Source organism: Schistocerca gregaria, chromosome 4 (assembly GCF_023897955.1).
Source record: "Schistocerca gregaria isolate iqSchGreg1 chromosome 4, iqSchGreg1.2, whole genome shotgun sequence".
NCBI lineage: Eukaryota > Metazoa > Arthropoda > Insecta > Orthoptera > Acrididae > Schistocerca > Schistocerca gregaria.
In genome coordinates, this window is record NC_064923.1 from 651993539 (window position 1) to 652017208 (window position 23670).

The following is a 23670-nucleotide window of genomic DNA, read 5'->3' on the forward strand; positions in this document are numbered from 1 at the left end:
GTTTCCATTCACACGTCTTCGCCCACTGCAGTGTTCAATCTTGTCATTTGCACTTTTGTTCATCACATTCAACAACTGATTCCGGAGAATGCCGATGTGAAGAAATAGCACACTACTTTCCTTAAAATGCAACGGGTGTGCTATTTTTGTTCACATCGTAAATCATTTTATTCCATTCATACCGCCACTACGCCCCCCCCCCCCCCCCCCAGTCCGTGCAACTGGACTTCTTCTTTTGTGCCACCTATACTTGTTTCACACAGTCAAAGAGAAAGACTGGACATGATGAAAGTTCAAAAAGTACTAAGACTCCTTCACACAGTAAGAATAAAATTATGTTCTACTACAATTTCAGAAGAATAACTTCAAATATTTACCGAAAACTGTGAAAAAAATATAAAATAAAATATAAATGTCAGCACTCGACACTGCTATTTCGATATCGAAAAATCGGTATATAGACGGAAAGAAGAACGCCAACTTATAGCGATATTTTTTGGAAAAAATATCGGTATTGTAACAGCAGCCCTAGTGGCGAGCACCTCGCCCCTGGTGCCTGTTAGCGCCAGGAAAGGTCCTCGTATTCATTTTGACAGAAGGGTCGAGTGGTCCTCGGAACGGTACTTACTTTAAAATTTTTCACAAAATTAAAATTTCTTATCATAGAACAACGAATACAGCGAAAAATTAACAAACAATTGTTTTAAGAAGATGTTTAACTTTGGAACAACTGGGACATACAATTTTCAATCACTCATCATTTCATGAGATATATTTGAAAGCAATTTCGCATTCTCCCTTGCCACAATCGCACATCTCGAAACTCCCAAGAACTCATAAGCCCTGAAACAAATTGTAGTCCTAAATAATAAGTCAAAAGGGGCCTAAAATTGTATAAATTTATACCAATAGCACGTACTGTCACAGGGTTTCCGTTCGAAACCACTCATAAGAGCAGTAGTACAAACTCAAATTTACGTTACAGGAACTTCAGATCTACATCTACATGGATACTCTGCAAACCACATTTAAGTGCCTGGCAGAGGGTTCATCGAACCACCTTCACAATTCTCTATTATTCCAATCTCGTATAGCACGCGGAAAGAATGAAAACCTGTATATTTCCGTACGAGATGTGATTTCCCTTATTTTATCTTGGGGATCGTTCCTCAATATGTAGGTCGGCGTCAACAAAATATTTTCGCATTCGGAGGAGAAAGTTGGTGACTGGAATTTCGAGAGAAGATTCCGTCGCAACGAAAAACGCCTTTCTTTTATTGATGTCCAGCCCAAATCCTGTATCATTTCTGTAACACTCTCTCCCATATTTCGCGATAATACAAAACGTGCTGCCTTTCTTTGAACTTTTTCGATGTACTCCGTAAGTCCTATCTGGTAAGGATCGCACACCGCGCAGCAGTATTCTAAAAGAGGACGGACAAGCGTAGTGTAGATGTTCTTACTTTCACTATAACTAATCTCTTCACAATCTCCTACAATGACGCTGCGCAACTACCGCGCGCAATGTTGCTTTGAACGCTGTAAATGACTGCTGCAATGCACTACGTTCGTAGAAGTACCTCAGTACACCACTAGATGTCTCCGTTTTGGAACAGCATAGGCGGTTTCATGCGAAAGGCATTCGTACTTCAAAACGAAATCGGTGGTTTTAGGCAGAAACCACTGTTATTCAAAGGATTACAACGTGCCTACATCTGCATCTACATACATACTCCGCAATCCACCATACGGTACGTGGTGGAGGGTACCTCGTACCACAACTACCATCTTCTCTCTCTGTTCTACTCCCACACAGAACGAGGGAAAAATGACTGCCTGTATGCCTCTGTATGAGCCATAATCTCTCTTATCTTTGTGGTCTTTTCGCGAAATATAAATTGGCGGCAGTAAAATTATACTGCAGTCAGCCTCAAATGCTGGTTCTCTAAATTTCCTCAGTAGCAATTCACTAAAAAAACGCCTCCTTTCCTCCAGAGACTCCCACCCGAGTTCCTGAAGGATTTCCGTAACACTCGCGTGATGATCAGACCTACCAGTAATAAATCTAGCAGTCCGCCTCTGAATTGCTTCTATGTCCTCCCTCAATCTGACCTGATAGGGATCCCAAACGCTCTAGCAGTACTCAAGAATAGGTCGTATTAGTGTTTTATAAGCGGTCTCCTTTACAGATGAACCACATCTTCCCAAAATTCTACTAATGAACCGAAGACGACTATCCGCCTTCCCCACAACTGCCATTACATGCTTGTCCCACTTCATATCGCTCTGCAATGTTACACCCAAATATTTAATCGACGTGACTGTGTCAAGCGCTACACTACAAATGGAGTATTCAAATATTTCGGGATTCTTTTACCTGTTGTTCTGCATTAATTTACATTTATCTATATATATAGTTAGCTGCCATTCTTTACACCAATCACAAATCCTGTCCAAGTCATCTTGTATTCTCCTACAGTCTATAGTGTGACTGCTACGGTCGTAGGTTCGAATCCTGCCTCGGGCATGGATGTGTGTAATGTCCTTAGGTTAGTTAGGTTTAAGTAGTACTTAGTTCTAGGGGACTAATGATCACAGCAGTTTAGTCCCATAGTGCTCAGAGCCATTTGAACCATTTTTTCCTACAGTCACTCAACGACGACACCTTCCCGTACACCACAGCATCATCAGCAAACGGCCGCACATTGCTATCCACCCTATCCAAAAGATCATTTATGTAGATAGAAAACAACAGCGGACCTACCACACTTCCCTGGGGCACTCCAGATGATACCCTCACATCCGATGAACACTCACTATCGAGGACAACATACTGGGCTCTATTACTTAAGAAGTCTTCGAGCCACTCACATATTTGGGAACCAATCCCATATACTCGTACTTTAGTTAGGAGTCTGCAGTGGGGCACCGAGTCAAACGCTTTCCGGAAGTCAAGGAATATGGCATCCGTCTGATACCCTTCATCCATGGTTCGCAAGATGTTGTTGTTGTGGTCTTCAGTTCTGAGACTGGTTTGATGCGGCTCTCCATGCTGCTCTATCCTGTTCAAGCTTCTTCATCTCCCATTACCTACTGCATCCTACATCCTTCTGAATCTGCTTAGTGTATTCATCTCTTGGTCTCCCTCCACGCTGCCCTCCAATACTAAATTGGTGATCCCTCGATGTCTCAGAACATGTCCTACCAACCGATCCCTTCTTGTAGTCAAGTTGTGCCACAAGCTCCTCTTCTCCCCAATTCTAGTCAATACCTCCTCGTTAGTTATGTGATCTACCCATCTAATCTTCAGCATTCTTTTGTAGCACTACATTTCGAAAGCTTCTATTCTCTTCTTGTCTAAACTATTTATCGACCACGTTTCACTTCCATACATGGCTACACTCCATACAAATACTTTCAGAAACTACTTCCTGACACTTAAATATATACTCGATGTTAACAAATTTCTCTTCTTCAGAAACGCTTTCCTTGCCATTGCCAGTCTACATTTTATATCTTCTCTACTTCGACCATCATCAGTTATTTTACTCCCTAAATAGCAAAACTCCTGTACTACTTTAAGTGTCTCATTTCCTAATCTCCCTCAGCATCACCCGACTTAATTCGACTACATTCCATTATCCTCGTTTTGCTTTTGTTGATGTTCATCTTATACCCTCCTTTCAAGACACTGTCCATTCCGTTCAACTGCTCTACCAGGTCCTTTGCTGTCTCTGACAGAGTTACAATGTCATCGGCGAATCTCAAAGTTTTTATTTCTTCCCCATGGATTTTAAGTCCTACTCCAAATTTTTCTTTTGTTTCCTTTACTGCTTGCTCAATATACAGACTGAATAACATCGAGGAGAGGCTACAACCCTGTCTCACTCTCTTCCCAACCACTGCTTCCCTTTCATGCCCCACGACTCTTGTAACTGCCATCTGCTTTCTGTACAAATTGTAAATAGCCTTTCGCTCCCTGTATTTTACCCCTGCCACCTTCAGAATTTGAAAGAGAGGTATTCCAATCGGCATTGTCAAAAGCTTTCTCTAAGTCTACAAATGCTAGAAACGTAGGTTTTTCTTTCCTTTATGTTTCTTCTAAGATAAGTCGTAAGGTCAGTATTGCCTGACGTGTTCGCAAGATATCATGTGAAAAAAGGGCGAGTTGCATTTCGCAGGAGCGATGCTCTCTAAAGCCGTGCTGATTAATGGACAGCAACTTCTCTGTCTCAAGGAAATTCATTATATTCGAACTGAGAATATGTTCGAAAATCCTGCAACAAACCTATGTTAAGCATATTGGTCTATAATTTTGAGGATCCGTCCTTCTATCCTTCTTATATAAAGGCGTCACCTGCGCTTTTTTCAACCTGCACTCGTAATAAGTCAGCTACGAGATTTAAACCGGTGCGATTTTGCAGTCACTTGGGAGGTGTCTTCTGTAAGAGCATCAAATGCGTGTGTGAGCGGGGACTTGTGGCCTCCCAGAATACGTGACGCAGGAGCAGGACCTTGGAGCTGGCGGTGGAACGGCCTTCTCCGGGTGTCGGGGAAGCCGCGATGGAGCGGCGTCGTGCCAGACGGCGCTGCGGCCACGGGTGGATGGCTGAGAGGCGCGAGCGGTCTGCAGACAATGCGCGGGCAGGAGGCGTGGGTGGAGGGGCGCTACGGTCGACGGGAGGCGTCGGCTCGGCCTCTCGGCTCTGTATCACATTACCGCCTGCCAAGGCCTGCCTCTGGCCTCATTTCTCCCACAGACACGCCTCGTAGCACGTCATTTCTGACAAGGGAACCTACCTATCGCACCCCCCTCACATTTAGTTATAAGTTTGCGCAGTGGACATCCATTTGAAAAAGTGAACACAGACCAATCGAGAAAACAGGAAGAAGTTGTGTGGAACTACGAAAAAAATAAGCAAAATATACACTCCTGGAAATGGAAAAAAGAACACATTGACACTGGTGTGTCAGACCCACCATACTTGCTCCGGACACTGCGAGAGGGCTGTACAAGCAATGATCACACGCACGGCACAGCGGACACACCAGGAACCGCGGTGTTGGCCGTCGAATGGCACTAGCTGCGCAGCATTTGTGCACCGCCGCCGTCAGTGTCAGCCAGTTTGCCGTGGCATACGGAGCTCCATCGCAGTCTTTAACACTGGTAGCATGCCGCGACAGCGTGGACGTGAACCGTATGTGCAGTTGACGGACTTTGAGCGAGGGCGTATAGTGGGCATGCGGGAGGCCGGGTGGACGTACCGCCGAATTGCTCAACACGTGGGGCGTGAGGTCTCCACAGTACATCGATGTTGTCGCCAGTGGTCGGTGGAAGGTGCACGTGCCCGTCGACCTGGGACCGGACCGCAGCGACGCACGGATGCACGCCAAGACCGTAGGATCCTACGCAGTGCCGTAGGGGACCGCACCGCCACTTCCCAGCAAATTAGGGACACTGTTGCTCCTGGGGTATCGGCGAGGACCATTCGCAATGTCTCCATGAAGCTGGGCTACGGTCCCGCACACCGTTGGGCCGTCTTCCGCTCACGCCCCAACATCGTGCAGCCCGCCTCCAGTGGTGTCGCGACAGAATGGAGGGACGAATGGAGACGTGTCGTCTTCAGCGATGAGAGTCGCTTCTGCCTTGGTGCCAATGATGGTCGTCTGCGTGTTTGGCGCCATGCAGGTGACCGCCACAATGAGGACTGCATACGACCGAGGCACACAGGGCCAACACCTGGCATCATGGTGTGGGGAGCGATCTCCTACACTGGTCGTACACCTCTGGTGATCGTCGAGGGGACACTGAATAGCGCACGGTACATCCAAACCGTCATCGAACCCATCGTTCTACCATTCCTAGACCGGCAAGGGAACTTGCTGTTCCAACAGGACAATGCACGTCCGCATGTATCCCGTGCCACCCAACGTGCTCTAGAAGGTGTAAGTCAACTACCCTGGCTAGCAAGATCTCCGGATCTGTCCCCCATTGAGCATGTTTGGGACTGGATGAAGCGTCGTCTCACGCGGTCTGCACGTCCAGCACGAACGCTGGTCCAACTGAGGCGCCAGGTGGAAATGCCATGGCAAGCCGTTCCACAGGACTACATCCAGCATCTCTACGATCGTCTCCATGGGAGAATAGCAGCCTGCATTGCTGCGAAAGGTGGATATACACTGTACTAGTGCCGAAATTGTGCATGCTCTGTTGCCTGTGTCTATGTGCCTGTGGTTCTGTCAGTGTGATCATGTGATGTATCTGACCCCAGGAATGTGTCAATAAAGTTTCCCCTTCCTGGGACAATGAATTCACGGTGTTCTTATTTCAGTTTCCAGGAGTGTACATACTGAGTAGTCCATGCGCAAGCTAGGCAACATCAAGGATAGTGTGAGCTCAGAAATCAGCTCAGGAATCAGCATAGATTTCAAAAAAGACGGTCGTGCGAAATATAACTCGCGTTATTCATCCATGAGACTTAGAGGGCCATAGAAACGGGTTCCCAGGCAGATGCAGTGTTTCTTGACTTCCGCAAGGCTTTTGATACAGTTCCCCACAGTCATTTAATGAACAAAGTAAGAGCTTATGGACTATCAGACCAATTGTGTGATTGGATTGAAGAGTCGCTAGAACACAGCATGTCATTCTCAGTCGACAGAAATCTTCCGAAGTAAGAGAGATTTCAGGTGTGCTGCACGGGAGTGTCGTAGAACCATTGCTATTCACAATATATATAAATGACCTTGTGGATAACATCGGAAGTTCACTGAGGCTTTTAGCGGATAATGCTTGCAATATATCGAGAGGCTGTAACAATGGAAAATTGTACTGAAATGCAGGAGGATTCTGCAACGAACTGACGCATGGTGCAGGCAATGGCAATTGAATCTCAATGTAGACAAGTGTAATGTGGTTTGAATACATAGAAAGGAAGATCCTTTATCATTTAGCTACAATATAACAGGTCAGCAACTGGAAGCAGTTAATTACATAAATTATCTGGGATAAGGCATTAGGGGTGATTTAAAATGGAATGACCATATAAAATTACTCATCGGTAAAGCAGATGCCAGACTGAGATTCATTGGAAGAATCCTAAGGAAATGCAGTCGAAAAACAAAGGAAGCAGGTTACAGTACACTTGTTCGCCCACTGCTTGAATACTGCTCAGCAGTGTGGGATCCGTACCAGACAGGGTTCATAGAAGAGATAGAGAAGATCCAACAGACAGCAGCGCACTTCGCTACAAGACCATTTAGTAATCGCGAAAGCATTACGGAGATGATGGATAATCTCCAGTGGAAGACTCTGCAAGAGAGATGCTCAGTAGCTCGATACGGGCTTTTGTTGAAGTTTCGAGAACATACCTTCACCGAGGAGTCAAGCAGTATATTGCTCCATCATACGTATATCTTGCGAAGAGACCATGACGATAAAATCAGAGAAATTAGAGCCCACACAGAGGCATACTGACAATCTTTCTTTCCACGAATAATATGAGACTGGAACAGAAGGGAGAAGGTACCCTCTGCCACACACCGTCACGTGGCTTCCGGAGTATGGATGTAGATGTAGATGTAGATGTAGATGAAGTGCTGTGGTCCAGTGGTTAGCGTGAGCAGCTGCGGAACGAGAGGTCCTTGGTTCAAGTCTTCCCTCGAGTGAAAAGATTACTTTCTTTATTTTCGCAAAGTTGTTGTTGTTGTTGTCTTCAGTCCTGAGACTTGTCTAATGCAGCTCTCCATGCTACTCTATGCTGTGCAAGCTTCTTCATCTCCCAGTACCTACTGCAACCTACATCCTTCTGAATCTGCTTAGTGTATTCATCTCTTGGTCTCCCTCTACGATTTTTACCCTTCACATTGCCCTCCAATACTAAATTGGAGATCCCTTGACGCCTCAGTACATGTCCTACCAACCGATCTCTTCTTCTGGTCAAGTTGTGCCACAAACTTCTCTTCTCCCCAATCATATTCAATACTTCCTCATTAGTTATGTGATCTACCCATCTAATCTTCAGCATTCTTCTATAGCACCACACTCTTCTTGTCCAAACTATTTATCGTCTATGTTTCACTTCCATACATGGCTACACTCCATACAAATACTTTCAGAAATGACTTCCTGACACTTAAATCTATACTCGATGTTAACAAATTTCTCTTCTTCAGAAACACTTTCCTTGCCATTGCCAGTCTACATTTTATATCCTCTCTACTTCGACCATCATCAGTTATTTTGCTCCGCAAATAGCAAAACTCCTTTACTACTTTAAGTGTCTCATTTCCTAATCTAATTCCCTCAGCATCACCCGACTTAATTCGACTACATTCCATTATCCTCGTTTTGCTTTTGTTGATGTTCATCTTATATCCTCCTTTCAAGACACTGTCCATTCCGTTCAACTGCTCTTCCAAGTTCTTTGCTGTCTCTGACAGAATTACAATGCCATCGGCGAACCTCAAAGTTTTTACTTCTTCTCCATGGATTTTAATACCTACTCCGAATTTTTCTTTTGTTTCCTTTACTGCTTGCTCAATATACAGATTGAGTAACATTGGGGAGAGGCTGCAACCCTGTCTTACTCCCTTCCCAACCACTGCTTCCCTTTCATGTCCCTCGACTCTTATAACTGCCATCTGGGTTCTGTACAAATTGTAAATAGCCTTTCGCTCCCTGTATTTTACCCCTGCCACCTTCAGAATTTGAAGGGGAGTATTCCAGTCAACATTGTCAAAAGCTTTCTCTAAGTCTACAAAAGCTAGAAACGTAGGTTTGCCTTTCCTTAATCTTTCTTCTAAGATAAGTCGTAAGGTCAGTACTGCCTCACGTGTACGAGTATTTCTACGGAATCCAAACTGATCTTCCCAGAGGTCGGCTTCTACTAGTTTTTCCATTCGTCTGTAAAGAATTCGAGTTAGTATTTTGCGACTGTGGCTCATTAAACTGATTGTTCGGTAATTTTCACATATGTTAACACCTGCTTTCTTTGGGATGGGAATTGTTATATAGTTCTTGAAGTCTGAGGGTATTTCGCCTGTCTCATACATCTTGCTCACCAGATGGTAGAGTTTTGCCAGGACTGGCTCTCCCAAGGCCGTCAGTAGTTCTAATGGAATGTTGTCTACTCCGGGAGCCTTGTTTCGACTCAGGTCTTTCAGTGCTGTGTCAAACTCTTATCTCCCATTTCATCTTCATCTACATCCTCTTCCATTTCCATAATATTGTCCTCAAGTACATTGACCTTGTATAGACCCTCTATATACTCGTTCCACCTTTCTGCTTTCCCTTCTTTGCTTAGAACTGGGTTTCCATCTGAGCTCTTGATGTTCATACAAGTGGTTCTCTTATCTCCAAAGGTCTCTTTAATTTTCCTGTAGGCAGTATCTATCTTACCCCTAGTGAGATAAGCCTCTACATCCTTACATTTATCCTCTAGCCATCCCTGCTTAGCCATTTTGCGCTTACTGTCGATCTCATTTTTGAGACGTTTGTATTCCTTTTTGCCTGCTTCATTTATTGCATTTTTATAGGTTCTCCTTTCATCAATTAAATTCAATATTTCTTCCGTTACCCAAGGATTTCTACTAGCCCTCGTCTGTTTACCTACTTGATCCTCTGCTGCCTTCACTACTTCATCCCTCAAAGCTACCCATTCTTCTTCTACTATACTTCTTTCCCCAATTTCTGTCATTTGTTCCCTTATGCTCTCCCTGAAATTCTGTACAACCTCTGGGTCTTTCAGTTTATCCAGGTCCCATCTACTTAAATTCGCAAAGTTATGATCTGTAATAAGTTTAATGTCTGTGTTTTGCGACCGCACCGCAAAACCGTGCGAAAATAATCATTGACCTTGTCATTGAAGTGGCGAGCTATATTTGCTGGATTCATATTGCTCACGGAATACATCTCACGTGTTTAATGCATTCTCGTCCAAAGTAGCGAACAGCCAACTGCCAGCCAGGGAGCCTCGGTAGCAGGAATACTCTCTCTTCCGTGAGCTGTAGTCGACTGACGTCGTGTGTTTCCATGTTTGTTTAGGTGTAGCGTCCCCATACTACGGCGCAGTTACCTCTCATCGGACGGACGGACTGATAATGATTGTCTAAGAATAAAAAATTAAACTTTTCACTCGAGGGAAGACTTGAAGCAAGGACCTCTAATTCGGCAGCTGCTCACGCTACCCACGGGACCACGGCGCTCCTGAGCTCACACTCTCCTTGTTTTTGCCTAACTTGCGCATGGACTACTCAGTCTGTATATTTTGCTTATTTTTTTCAAAGTCCCACACAACTTCTTCCTGTTTTCTCGATTGATCTGTGTTCAGTTTTTCAAGGCCTATCCACTGTGCCAACTTATAACTAAATATGAGGGGGGTGCGATGGGGAGGTTCCCTTGTGAGGTGTGCGTGCGCTGAGAGATAGTTCAACTGCCGTCCAATCCACGCCGGTACGGTAGCCTAGCGTGTTGGGTCAGAGGGTTACGTGTCCTCTGTAATAAAAAAAAAAAACTGAGTTAATCGATCATCAACGAACTTAAGCGGATATCTTACGACGTCCGCCTCGAGCAGAAGCAACGAACAAAAGCGAACAGAATGAGATTAAAAAAAATACTGTAATGCGCTAACACTTCAGTTCGCTAATTAGAACTGTAATGCAGCGTGGAGGTGTTTTTGATGATTATCTAATACACCGAGGCGACAGTAGTCATGGGATAGAGATATGGACATACACAGATGGCGGTAGTATCGCGTGCACAAGGTATAAAACGGCGGTGCGTTGGCGGATCTGTCATTTGCACTCAGGTGATTCATGTAAAAACGTTTCCGGCGTGATTATACGAGGGTCACTACAAAAGAAATGCACACTATTTTTGTAAAAATACAGGTTTCATTCGGAATGTGTGAAAGTTTTACAGTGTGTAGATACATCCTTCCCTCTTGTTTCCAAACTTAGTTCAACCTGTTACCGTGAGTGGCGCTGTCACAGCATGTCTACAAGATGGCTGCTACACTTTACGTTCGCAGAAGCAACGTACTGTCATAGAATTCCTGTGCTGTGAAAACGAGACGGTGGGAAACACCCACAAGAGTTTGAAAAAGGTGTATGGAGATGCTGCTGTCGATCGCAGTACAGTTAGTCGGTGGGCAAGCAGGTTACGTGATGAAAGCGGACACGGCAGTATTGAGGATTGTCCTCGCAGCGGCAGGCCTCGTACTGCACACACTCCAGACAATGTGCAGAGAGTTAACGAATTGCTGACTGCTGACAGACGCATCACACTGAAAGAATTGTCACGCTACGTTGGGATAAGGGAAGGAACTATTTCCAGAATACTGAAGGTGTTGGCGTTAATAAAGGGTTTGTGCTGGGTGGGTTCCCAGGATGTTGACAGTCGCTCACGAAGAAACAAGAAAAACGGTATGCAGCGAACTTTTGGAACAGTACGAGAATAGTGGAGATGAATTTCTTGGAAGAATTGTGACAGATGATGAAACGTGGCTCCATCATTTTTCACCAGAGACGAAGAAGCAATCAGCGGAGTGGCATCATGCAAATTCACCCAAGGAAAAAAAAAAAAAAATTCAAAACACACCTTCTGCTGGAAAAGTTATGGCCACGGTGTTTTCGGATTGCGAAGGACTCTGGCTTGTGGACATCATGCCAAGTGGAACCACCATAAATTCTGTTGCATATGTGTCGACAATGAAGAAACTTCAAGCTCGACTGAGTCGTGTTCGACCACATCGGCAAAAGCAGGATGTCTTGCTGTTGCACGACAATGCACGGCCACGTGTCAGTCAAAAAACCGTGGAAGCTATCATAAAAATCGGATGGACAACACTGAAACACCCCCCTTACAGTTCTGACCTGGCTCCATGTGACTATCATCTCTTTGGGAAACTGAAAGACTCTCTTCCTGGAACAAGGTTTGAAGATGATGACTCCCTTGTGCACGCTGCCAAACAGTGGCTCCAACAGATTGGTCCAGAATACAGGCGCTGGTTCCAAGATGGCGTAAGGCAGTTGAGAGGGATGGAAATTATCTGGAGAAATGAAGATATTGTTGCTAAAGGATGTATCTACACACTGTAAAATGTTCAAACATGTAGAACAAAAAATGGATTAAAAAAATAGTGTGAATTTCATGTGGAGTGACTCTCGTACCTTCACGACGGGAATTAAGACTTTGAATGCGGAATGGCATTTGAAACTAGACGCATGGGACATTAAATTTCGGAAATCGCTAGAGAATTCAGAATTCCGAGATCCACAGTGTCAAGAGTGTGACGAGAATACCAAATTGCAGGCGTTACCTCTCACCTCAGACAACGCAGTGGCCGACGGCCTTCACTTAACGACCGAGAGCAGCTCGCCTGTTGCGCCTCTAGTGGGCCTGGTCAGATAAGTCCCGATTTCAGTTCGTAAGAGCTGATGGTGGGGTTAGAGTGTGGCGTAGACGGCACCAAGCCATCGATCCAAGTTGTCAACAAGACAATGCGCAAGCTGGTGGTGGCTCCATAAAGGTGTGGACTGTATTTACATTGAATGGACGATGTTCTCTGGTCCAACTGAACAGACCATTGACTGGAAATTACTAAGTTCTGCCACTTGGAGACGCTTGTAAAGGTACCATGGCTCAAATTTCTGCAGGGGACTTCCATCGACCTGCTGAATCCGTGCCACGTCGAGTTGCAACATTACGCCAGGCAAAAGAAGGCCCCACACGACATTAGGGGGTATCTCACAACTTTTCTCACCTCAGTGTACTGTTAGTGAATGTTAGACTCGGATAATAGTACGAGCGTAAGTCGATAAGCATCTACACTTTCCTTCTAATCGAATTTACGCTGACAGTGCTGCTTGCGTTTGTCAGTTAGTAGATGCCAACGTTCTCTTCGTATAAGACCAGCACTTCAAGTACCGCAGTCAACAATGCATGACATTAAAAAATATTTGAAAATGACGGGATTTAGACCTATGTTTGTGAATGAATTATCTAACAACGGCATGGAGCGGTGAGTTATGGTCTACCATGGTCTGTTGGCACAATTTGCAAATTCTGTGCCTCGCTCAATGTTGTTATTTCGTAATGAACGTGCCATATACTGCAGTTCACACAAGAGGGATTGCGTTTTCCAAGCTAAGGAAAATTCTCATTACCTGCCTCATAATATGGACTATGGTTCGGAATTTATATTTTTATTATTTTTCCGTTAAGGATAGGTGAATAGAAATTCTTGTTTGGACACTTTGAGTACATGGTTAATGTCTCACTTCTGACAAGGGAACCAAGAGTCATATGCGGTTACAGTAGGATGGACCTCTAGCAAACTTTGCTATCGCGGTGCATGAGTTCCTCGACAGCCAGTTTAGTGGCCGTTGGGGTTGGCCCAGTTCAGCAACATCTCCAGACCCATTAAATGTCTACCCCGAAGGCAGAACTTATCATATGAGACAACAAATGGTTCAAATGGCTCTAAGTACTATGGGACTTAATACTGAGGTCATCAGCCCCCTAGACATAGAACTACTTAAACCTAACTAACCTAAGGACATCATACACATCCATGCCCGAGGCAGAATTCGAACCTGCGACCGTAGCAGCAGCACGGTTCCGGACTGAATATGAGGCAACACATAATGGGGGATAATCATGGGCCACGCGGGTCAAGGCTGGTAGGATAGTAATGAAGAATTGCGACGAAATATTGAGGAAAATTTTCGAATTGAAAATCCTGGAATGGTGGGCAAACGGAGGACATGGAGACGCACGACGCACAATGGTGCCTTTACATTCCGTTGTATACATATGCAATACTTATGGCGTGACATTAAGAAGCGATATGAAATGGGGCGATGACATAAAATCAGTATTAGGGGAGGTTAATGTAAAATTTATATTAGAAAGGTGCTGGGAAAGTGCGGTGCATCTGTATAGGAAACTGCAACAAGACACTACTGCGACGATTCTAGAATACTGTTGCAGTATTTTATCGTCCTTATGAAGCACCTATGACGATGGACGTCTAACGAATACAAAGCCAGAGATAAGGAACACGTATTCTCTCTCACTCTCTTCTCAATCACTGCTTCCCTTTTATTTAAGGAATTTCGCTTCGAAAGGTTTCCTCACTATCTTTTCGTAATTCTTCATTAGTACCGTACCAGCGTTGACCGGCGTGCCCGAGAATGAGAAACAGGAGGACGTCTTGTTGTTTCGGTCTTCAGTCTGATGAACGGATTGATGCAGCTCCCCACTCTACTCTATATCGTGTTGCCTCTTTACCTCCGAATAACTACTGTAACTACATTCACTTCAACCTGCTTGCTGCGTTATCCCTTGATTTCGCTCTACAGTTTTTACCCTCTACGCTTCCCTCTGTTACCATTTGACGGTTTCTTGACCCACCAGCGTGTGTGCTATCAACAGATCCTTTCTTTTACTCAAGTTGTACCGTAAATTTCTTTTTCCCCAAATCTATCGGGTACCTTCTCATTAGTACCGCGATCTACACACCTAATGTTCACCATTCTTCTATAGCACCACATCTGAAAATCTTGTACTCTGTTCTTGTCTGAACCGCTTATCATACATGTTTCACTTCCACATAGGGATGCACTCCACACAAATACGTCCAGAAAACACTTCTTACCACTAAAATTTATATCCGATGCGAAAAAATGCGTCTTTTTCTAGAAATGCTGTTGTTGCTATTGACAGGCTTAGTTTTATATGCTTTCTACTCCAGCCATCATCAGTTATTTTGCCGTCCATAGCGTAACTCATCTGCTACTTTCAATATCTTATTTTCTAATCTAATTTGCTTAGCATTGCCTGATTTCATTCGACTAAATTCCATTACCCTTGTTTTACTTTTCTTGATGTTCGTCTTACAGCTTCTTTTCAAGACAACATCTATTCTGTGCAACTATTCTTCCAAGTCCTTGGCCAACTCTGATAGAACGACAATGTCACCGACAAACCTCAAAGTTTTTTCCTTCTTCTTGAGCTTTAATTCCCTTCACAAATTTCTCCATAGTTTCCTTAACTGCTTGCTCGATGCAGAGATTCGTAACATAGTGGATAGGTGTGTCGCAATTCCTATTATAGACTCCTAGGGATTGTGGAAGATACTTCACAGACGAAGTTTTGATAGGAACCCGTATTCTGTCTCACTCTCTTCTCAACCACTGCTTCCCTTTCAAGTCCTTCTACACTCACAACTGCAGTCTGGTTTCTGTCCAAACTGTAATACCGTTTCAGTCCTTGTACTTTATCCTATCTACCTTCACGACTACGTAGAGTGTTTTCCAGTTGGCATTAATATATGTTTCACACTTCCTGTTACAGGGATCTAGGGGTTGTAGACACCACTTCATAGATGAAGTTTTGATAAGGAATCCCTGTCCTGAAATGCACCTTTTGGATGTGAAATAAATCTGACGATCGAAATCGCTTTCAAACCTTCTATTTCATTGTATGCACACACTGGAGGATTGAGCTCACGTGTCTGATCTACAGGAACTGCTCTATGTAGCGAACCTACTGTTCGACAAGGCATGTCTGTAACTTAGGCTTTGTGGCACCCTGCTGCTCGTTAGACAAAGTGTATCTGCAGTGTAGGCTTTCTGGCGACCGTGCTGTTCGTTAGACAACGTGTACCTGTGGTGTAGGCTTTGTGGCGACTGCGCTGTTCGTTAGACAAGGTGTATCTGTGGTGTAGGCTCTGTGGTGACCCTGCTGTTCGTTAGACAACGTCTGTCTGCAGTGTCGGCTTTGTGGTAACCGTGCTGTTCGTTAGACAAGATGTACCTACAGCGTACCCTTTGTGACGACTGTGGTGTTCGTTTGACAAGGTGCACCTGTGGCATAGGCTCTGTGGCGACCATGCTGTTCATTAGACAAGGTATATCTCTAGCATAGGTTTTGTGGGGACCCTATTGTACGTTAGTCCAGATGTACCTGTGGTAGGATTTGTGGCGACTCTGCTGTTCGTTAGACAACGTTTATCCGCAATGTAGCCTTTGTGGTAACCCTGCTGTTCGTTAGACAAGATGTACCTACAGCGTAGGCTTTGTGGCGATCCTGCTGTTCGTTAAGCAAGGTGTATCTGTGGCGATCTCGCTGTCCGTTAGAGGCGGTGTACCTGCGGTGTAGGCTTTCGTACACACAGTCCACAACCCCTGATGTGCGTCTGTGAAGCACCATAGGCATCCCTGCTAGTTGCAAATGTACCAGCTTGTCGTAGCCTGTTGTAGTCAGAGTGATATGTGGTGGATGGGGCGATATGAGAAACCGACTCAATACATGCGCTGTGCAGTTCTAGCATCATATGCCGCGCGTGAAGTGGGAGACTCGAAAGTGCTCCGATCTTCAAACTTATTTTCCACCCAAACGGTACGTTTACGGAATGGGTTCCTCATGAAAACTTAATAGATAAAGTGCCCCTACAATCTCTAGAATCCTGTTATAGAAATTGTGAAGTACCTTGTATAGATGCAGAATATATAGGCTACCACACTGTTCTGACCTGGGTTAACAGAAAATTGTTGTTGTAGAATGAAGGCTTTCACGACCGGGTGACATGGCTGTTGATATACTTTTCGGGATGTGAGGTCGTGGTCCAAGAACTTTTTCTGCTCCTTACGTTTCGTCCAGGACTGCGCTGGACTTCCTCAGAGGCGCTGCTCCGCTGAGTCTTGCCGACTGACTGGTCGGGTGTCTGAGAGCGACTTATATATTGTGAGAAAGGGGGGCGTGGTTCAAGTGACACGCTGAGTTTCATAGCCTCCTCTTTCCTATTAAAATTATCGTGAAACTCAGCGATATATGGACAGTGGCTCTACAAAATTGCTAACAATTTTTATCTTGACAAGGTGGTAATCGATAGTCAACCTTATCTTTGCTGTGGATCATCACTGCTCATCACGTGTCACTTGAACCACGCCCCCCTTTCTCACAATATATAAGTCGCTCTCAGACACCCGAACAGTCAGTCGGCAAGACTCAGCGGAGCAGCGCCTCTGAGGAAGTCCAGCGCAGTCCTGGACGAAACGTAAGGAGCAGAAAAAGTTCTTGGACCACGCCCTCACATCCCGGAAAGTATATCAACAGAAAATTGTTGCCCACACAAGCACTGGAAACAGTAAGGGGCCTTGGGCCTGCTCCCGGAATTACGTGTGCATCTGTGGACATCACTGTCACTCGGCTGTCGAATTGTCCACTTAGCGGCTGTACAGATCAACACGCGAGGCCAGGCCGTGTAGAGCGGGCAGCGTACTCACCGGGGGTCCTCGCAGCGGCGCGTCTGCGAAGCGACGCCGCCCCCGCAGGAGCGCGAGCAGTCGCTGGGCGGCGACCACGGCCCCCACTGGCCCTCCTCGGGCTCGGCGCCGGCGCCGGCTGAGGGGGCGGGGGCGGCCACGCCCTCGGCGCCGGCCACGATGTAGCTGTCGGTCAGCAGGCGGTCCACGTGCGCGTGCTGCCGCTTGAGGCGCTGCTGCGCGTGCCGGATGCGGTGGTGCGCCGCCAGCCGCCGGTCCTGCAACACGGGAGCGGCCCTTCACGAAACCATCTACCTCGTCTCTTTCATTTTTTTATTTATGTACAAGCCTGTTGCCCGCTGCTTTGCTTATTTACTGGCATTTTTTTCTTGTTTTGGCGTAAGGCAGAGGCCGTCAAACTTTTTTGCTCAAGAGCCAATATTGACATTATCGGCTGCCATCTTGGGTCGCATATATACCGATCTTATCAGGAATTGCTGACCTACACACAATAGCATATTATAAGGGCGAGGCAAATTGTCTGCCAGAGCCTTAGTACTGATCGCTGCTCAATACGGAACAAATTTTTTGGAAATTTGTGGTAAGATCTTATGGGACCAAACTGCTGAGGTCATCGGTCCCTAAGCTTACACACTACTTAACCTAACTTAAACTAACTTACTGTAAGGACAACACACACACACACACACACACACACACACACACACACACACACACATGCCCGAGGGAGGACTCGAAACTCTGACGGCGGTAGACGCACGAACCGTGACGTGACCCCTCAGACAGCGAGACCACCCCGCGTGGCAGATACGGAACACTTCGTGTGGACTGTTCACCGCAGGGTGGTCCATTTATCGTGACCGGGCCAAATATCTCACGAAATAAGCGTCAAACGTAAAAACTACAAAGAACGAAACTTTTCTAGCTTGAAGGGGGAAACCAGATGGCGCTATGGTTGGCCCGCTAGATGGCGCTGCCATAGGTCAAACGGATATCAACAGTGTTTTTTAAAATAGGAACCCCCATTTTTATTACATATTCGTGTTGTACGTAAAGAAATATGAATGTTTTAGTTGGACCACTTTTTTCGCTTTGTGATAGATGGCGCTGTAATAATGGCAAACGTATGAGTACGTGGGATCACGCAACATTCCGCCAGTGCGGACGGTATTTGCTTCGTGATACATTACCCTTGTTAAAATGGACCGTTTACCAATTGCGTACAAATGTACGTATCTAATTTGCAGAATAACCGCGGAAGATGCTTTATAAATAAAAGCGAAACGCGTCTAGTGCAATTCTTTTTAACTAAACTGCACTCAGCTTTAGACAGATAAACTTCAGTAACAGATTTTAACAGCTGCTGCGGAAGATGGCCACGCAAACTAACGTATTATTTGTAAAAGTATTTTGGAAACACCACGCATATACAGAATGAGGCATTTGAAACTGTTTTTGAAATATCTGGAGAACTACAAATCGGATTAAAAAAAGGTTACAACAAAAGTTGTTCGTCTCGAAGGGAGACATCCAGTGATACGGAACTGGGCACTCTGCCCCCTCGCTTGGGAGCTTGGGGCGATCCTTCCATGTTGTGATTGCACGTGATAAACAAGGACCTTGGCGACGAGTATGTCTGCCTTCACGATCCATACAGATCTACATCAAGGCACTGTCACATCCTACATCCTAATGCCGTACAAGCCTGGGTGTTGCACGATTCCACCAGGCCAAATGGGGATCCGCAATGAGGTGTCTCTCGAACTTTGTCAGTGTCTGATAACGCTACCTCAGTCGAGTAGGCAGCTTCTCCGTGTCTTTAACAGTGGTCTCTCAACCTCAGATGTTGTTCACGCTCCTTATAATATTATAGTCTATCAGACCTGGTAAAAACACTAAAGACAAACAACACAATGCACTCTGGTGGCTGTCCTACGTGTCATAGAGAACTGCAACTATGATCATTTACATACCCGTAGGCGATGTGTAGGTGTGCACAGTTATATTGACATTCAACTTAACTATTTTTTTCAGGCAGTGTAGTTACTTCTAAGCGTTGCATCTTGTATTAAATTAAGTCTTTTTGTAACACTTGTGTGGTTATTGTTAACACAGTGAAAAATATATGAAGTGGCTGAATGGATGCGGGAGAGAGTGCTTTTTAGATACCAGTGGTCTCATCTCGAAATCATTCTGGAAGAAGCTAGACTGGTGTTATTGCAGTCGTGGAACTACGAATCCCACCTCGTAATTGTAAGCGAGACTGACGACCCTAATTTAGACTTGCATAATAGTGTAACAGACCAAAGGATTAAATTCTGGTTCTCTAATATACCTTTCCTAGTTAATTCTCGGAGCGGTATGCAGCGTAATTTATCCGGCACGTGACCCAATGGTAAAACCCGCTTTACACGAGTGACTTTCTGGTTGAAATCGCCTAGTCTTGGTTGGTGCAGCGTGTAAATCAGCCGCCTGCCTCGTGGCGACAGAGTCAGTGACGTCGATGCTACACTACTGGCCATTAAAATTGCTACACCACGAAGATGACGTGCTACACACGCGAAATTTAACCGACAGCAAGAAGATGCTGTGATATGCAAATGATTAGCTTTTTAGAGCATTCATACAAGGTTGGCGCCGGAGGCGACACCTACAACGTGCTGACATGACGGAAGTTTCCAACCGATTTCTCATACACAAACAGCAGTTGACCGGCTTTGCCTGGAGAAACGTTGTTGTGATGCCTCGTGTAAGGAGGAGAAATGCGTACCATCACGTTTCCGGCTTTGATAAAGGTCGGATTGTAGCCTATCCCGATTGCGGTTTATCGTATCGCAACATTGCTGCTCGCGTTGGTCGAGATCCAATGACTGTTAGCAGAATATGGAATCGGTGCGTTCAGGAGGGTAATACGAACGTCGTACTGCCTCCCAACGGCGTCGGATCACTACCAGTCGAGATGACAGGAATCTTATCCGCATGGCTGTAACGAATCGTGCACCCACGTCTCGATACCTGAGTCAACAGATGGGGACGTTTGCAAGACAACAGCCATCTGCACGAACAGTTCGACGACGTTTGCAGCAGCGTGGGCTATCAGCTCTAAGACCATGGCTGCGGTTACCCGTGACGCTGCATCACAGACAAGATCGCCTGCGATGGTGTACTCAACGACGAACCTGGGTGCACGAATGGCAAAACGTCATTTTTTCGGATGAACCCAGATTCTGTTTACAGCATCATGATGGTCGCATCCGTGTTTGGCGACATCGCGGTGAACGCACATTGGAAGCGTGTATTCGTCATCGCCATAATGGCGTATCACCCGGCGTGATGGTATGGGGTGCCATTGGTTACACGTCTCAGTCACCTCATGTTCGCATCGACGGTACTTTGAACAGTGGACGTTACATTTCAGATGTGTTACGACCCGTGGCTCTACCCTTCATTAGATCCCTGCGAAACCCTACTTTTCAGTAGGATAATACACAACCGCATGTTGCAGGTCCTGTACGGGCCTTTCTTGATACAGAAAATGTTCGACTGCTGCCCTGGCCAGCACATTCTCCAGATCTCTCTCCAATTGAAAACGTCTGGTCAATGGTGGCCGAGCAACTGGCTCGTCACAATACGCCAGTCACTACTCTTGATGAACTGTGGTATCGTGTTGAAGCTGCATGGGCAGCTATACCTGTACACGCCATCCAAGCTCTGTTTGACTCAATGTCCAGGCGTATCAAGGCCGTTATTACGGCCAGAGGTGATTGTTCTGGCTAGTGATTTCTCAGGATCTATGCACCCAAATTGCGTGAAAATGTAATCACATGTCAGTTCTAGTATAATATATTTGTCCAATGAATACCCGTTTATCATCTGCATTTCGTCTTGGTGTAGCAATTTTAATGGCCAGTAGTGTATATTGACTGTGCCGGGGCGGAGTTATAAAATTCTGTGAATGTCGGGGAAAAGCTAGTTTCACTCTGAACTTGCTGGAAAATGATGTCAGCATATTTGTCGATTACTATCGAGTTTCGTGTTCGCATCGACTTTTACGGTAATATGTTGTCTGACGGGGTGAAGTAAGGTTGCTTGAGGGGTAGATGCCTTCGCTGGGAGCTGACTTCGGAGTGACGAGATCTCCCCTCTAACGACAAGGACGGTGTCACAGTGTTGACACAACTCCAGCTGGTAGAGAACTTTTTTATAAGGGAGAAGCCAGCGTCGCTTGAAGCTCACGATTAATGTCAGTCAATGACATACTGGCACTAAAAGCTTCCACGAGTTCTTAGGATGAAAGACACGTGTCAGAAGTTTATTCCTTTTGGTGTCAATTAAGGAAGAGAAACGTGTAGTTAATGCGTGTATTAACGATAACGTCTTCTGTTGTCGTATTCGAATTAATTACACTATGTCTGTTTATCCATTTGTGGAGCAAAACCCATTCTATAAATGTCTTCCAGTTACATTTACAGAATATTACGTGCCCTCCATATCAGAGTAATGAAAAATGCAGTATTAGTACACGTACTCCACAAAAAGTGCACGTAGGATCCAAAAGCGAGTGTAATTGCTTTGGCAGAAAAAGAATGAAGGCAATTAGTCGCAATTATACATGTTAGTCTAATTAAAAAGCGAAAGTTATCATACAACTCTGGTACGTTATATGCATTTGTTAGTGAATATATGAAAGAACACAAGGTCGCCCTGGAGAAAACGCGCTCTTATAACATAGAATATTACAAAACACACTTCTATTAAGGTAAGAGGAAAGATCAGAATCTTCTAACGCAAAGTCTCAGAATCTTCTAACAACTGAATATAGCAGGACACGAATGTACTCCTGTAGACTTCGAAACTGCATGCCTCTACACTCTACACCACGCTGAACCCATACAACTTCCACCTTTCATCTTGGGATTTCATCTTATCCTTTCATCTTAGGGTACCCTGAAGGTTTTTATCGCATATATGTCATTAACTGACGGTTAATTATAACAAATCATACCAAGAGTGACGTGTTCTTGTCAGCATATATTCATAGGAAGTAAGTGAAAACGACGAAATCCAATACGACGTCTCTGAAGTCCTTCATTTGTCGACTGCTATTGAGTGTCGCGGTCGCGTCGAATGTTGTGGACGACGCGTCATTTTGACATCACTGCCCACCTAAGCTTACAGTGACAATAGCGTCTCCCGAGTGGTCTCCTAACTGCGCACGCGCAGAAACTGGCGATTGCGTTCAAATGGCTCTGAGCACTATGGGACCTAACGTCTGAGGTCATCAGTCCCCTAGAACTTAGAACTACTTAACCCTAACCAACCTAAGGACATCAGACACATCCATCACTCACATCCATGCCCGAGGCAGGATTCGAACCTGCGACCGTAGCGGTCTCACGGTTCCAGACTGTAGCGCCTAGAAGCGCTCGATCACCCCGGCCGGCTGGCGATTGCGGCGTCGTCAACTAACATTGGATATTAGCCCGCCCGGTTAGCCGTGCGGTCTGACGACTGCTTTCCGGGTGGGAACGATTGCCGGGGACCGGCACTAAGACACAGTTGATTACATGTATTCCATCCGTGGGTAAAGGAATGGCAACAGGAAGGGCAGCAGGACACTTGAAGTATCGTGCCAAATCCGTTCATAACCATGCCGACCCTGTACCGTTGCGGTAAAAAGAGGAAAGAAGATACTGCACCAACAAATCCAGTTCTCTTCCCCCTCCCCCCTTTCTGCCTCATATCATGTCTGTAGCTATATTCTCGTGAAAATAAGTGTCGATGTATTGAAATGTTTGGACGGCACTTTTCTATTCTTTCAGCTGTCAAGTGTAGAGTTTACTATGTATCTTTTGTCAAGAACATCTACTGCGAGTTATAATTGGCCAGTAATAAACTCATTACTGGGTGCTTAATGCTGTTACTACATTTCGACGTTTTTTTTAAGGATGGTATCTAAAAACCTCACTTTCACCGTTCAAGTGCCAAACTGCATAGCAGACAGCACCCAGAACACACGGTATTTTTGCGTCGACGTCTAAAAATAAACGAGCACTCGTCACAAGCGAGTCTCAGGACAAGAATGATACGCTAGGGGCGCTGGAGTAGATTCATTTGCCACGAGTAGTTAAGGAATACAGCTCGAGAACAAAGGCGCCGACAGCGCGCGACGCTTAGGAAACCACAGTGTTGCGGCTGGAGCGACGCAGCTAGCCGGCTATTAGCATGCTGCCACAGCGGAGGCGGCCGCATCCGTGAGTCACCCTTGCCTCGCGACACACAATGCATGGGGACGCGGCGGGCGCTCTTTTTACAGGCGGCAGGCCCGCTCGTGAAGTCAGCCGCCGCCGAAATTTCGCTGACGTCACCGCGACGCTTGAC

At 45.5% G+C, this 23670-nt stretch overlaps 1 protein-coding gene across 1 annotated transcript in view; it reads right to left on the bottom strand.

The window, feature by feature from the left end:
• Positions 1-23670, bottom strand: part of LOC126267391 (papilin) — a 1111154-nt gene that overhangs the window by 260250 nt on the left and 827234 nt on the right. The window contains exon 3 of the mRNA XM_049972582.1: positions 17290-17546. Within this exon, the coding sequence (XP_049828539.1) occupies positions 17290-17546 (257 nt within the window). The remainder of the gene's footprint in view (positions 1-17289; positions 17547-23670) is intronic.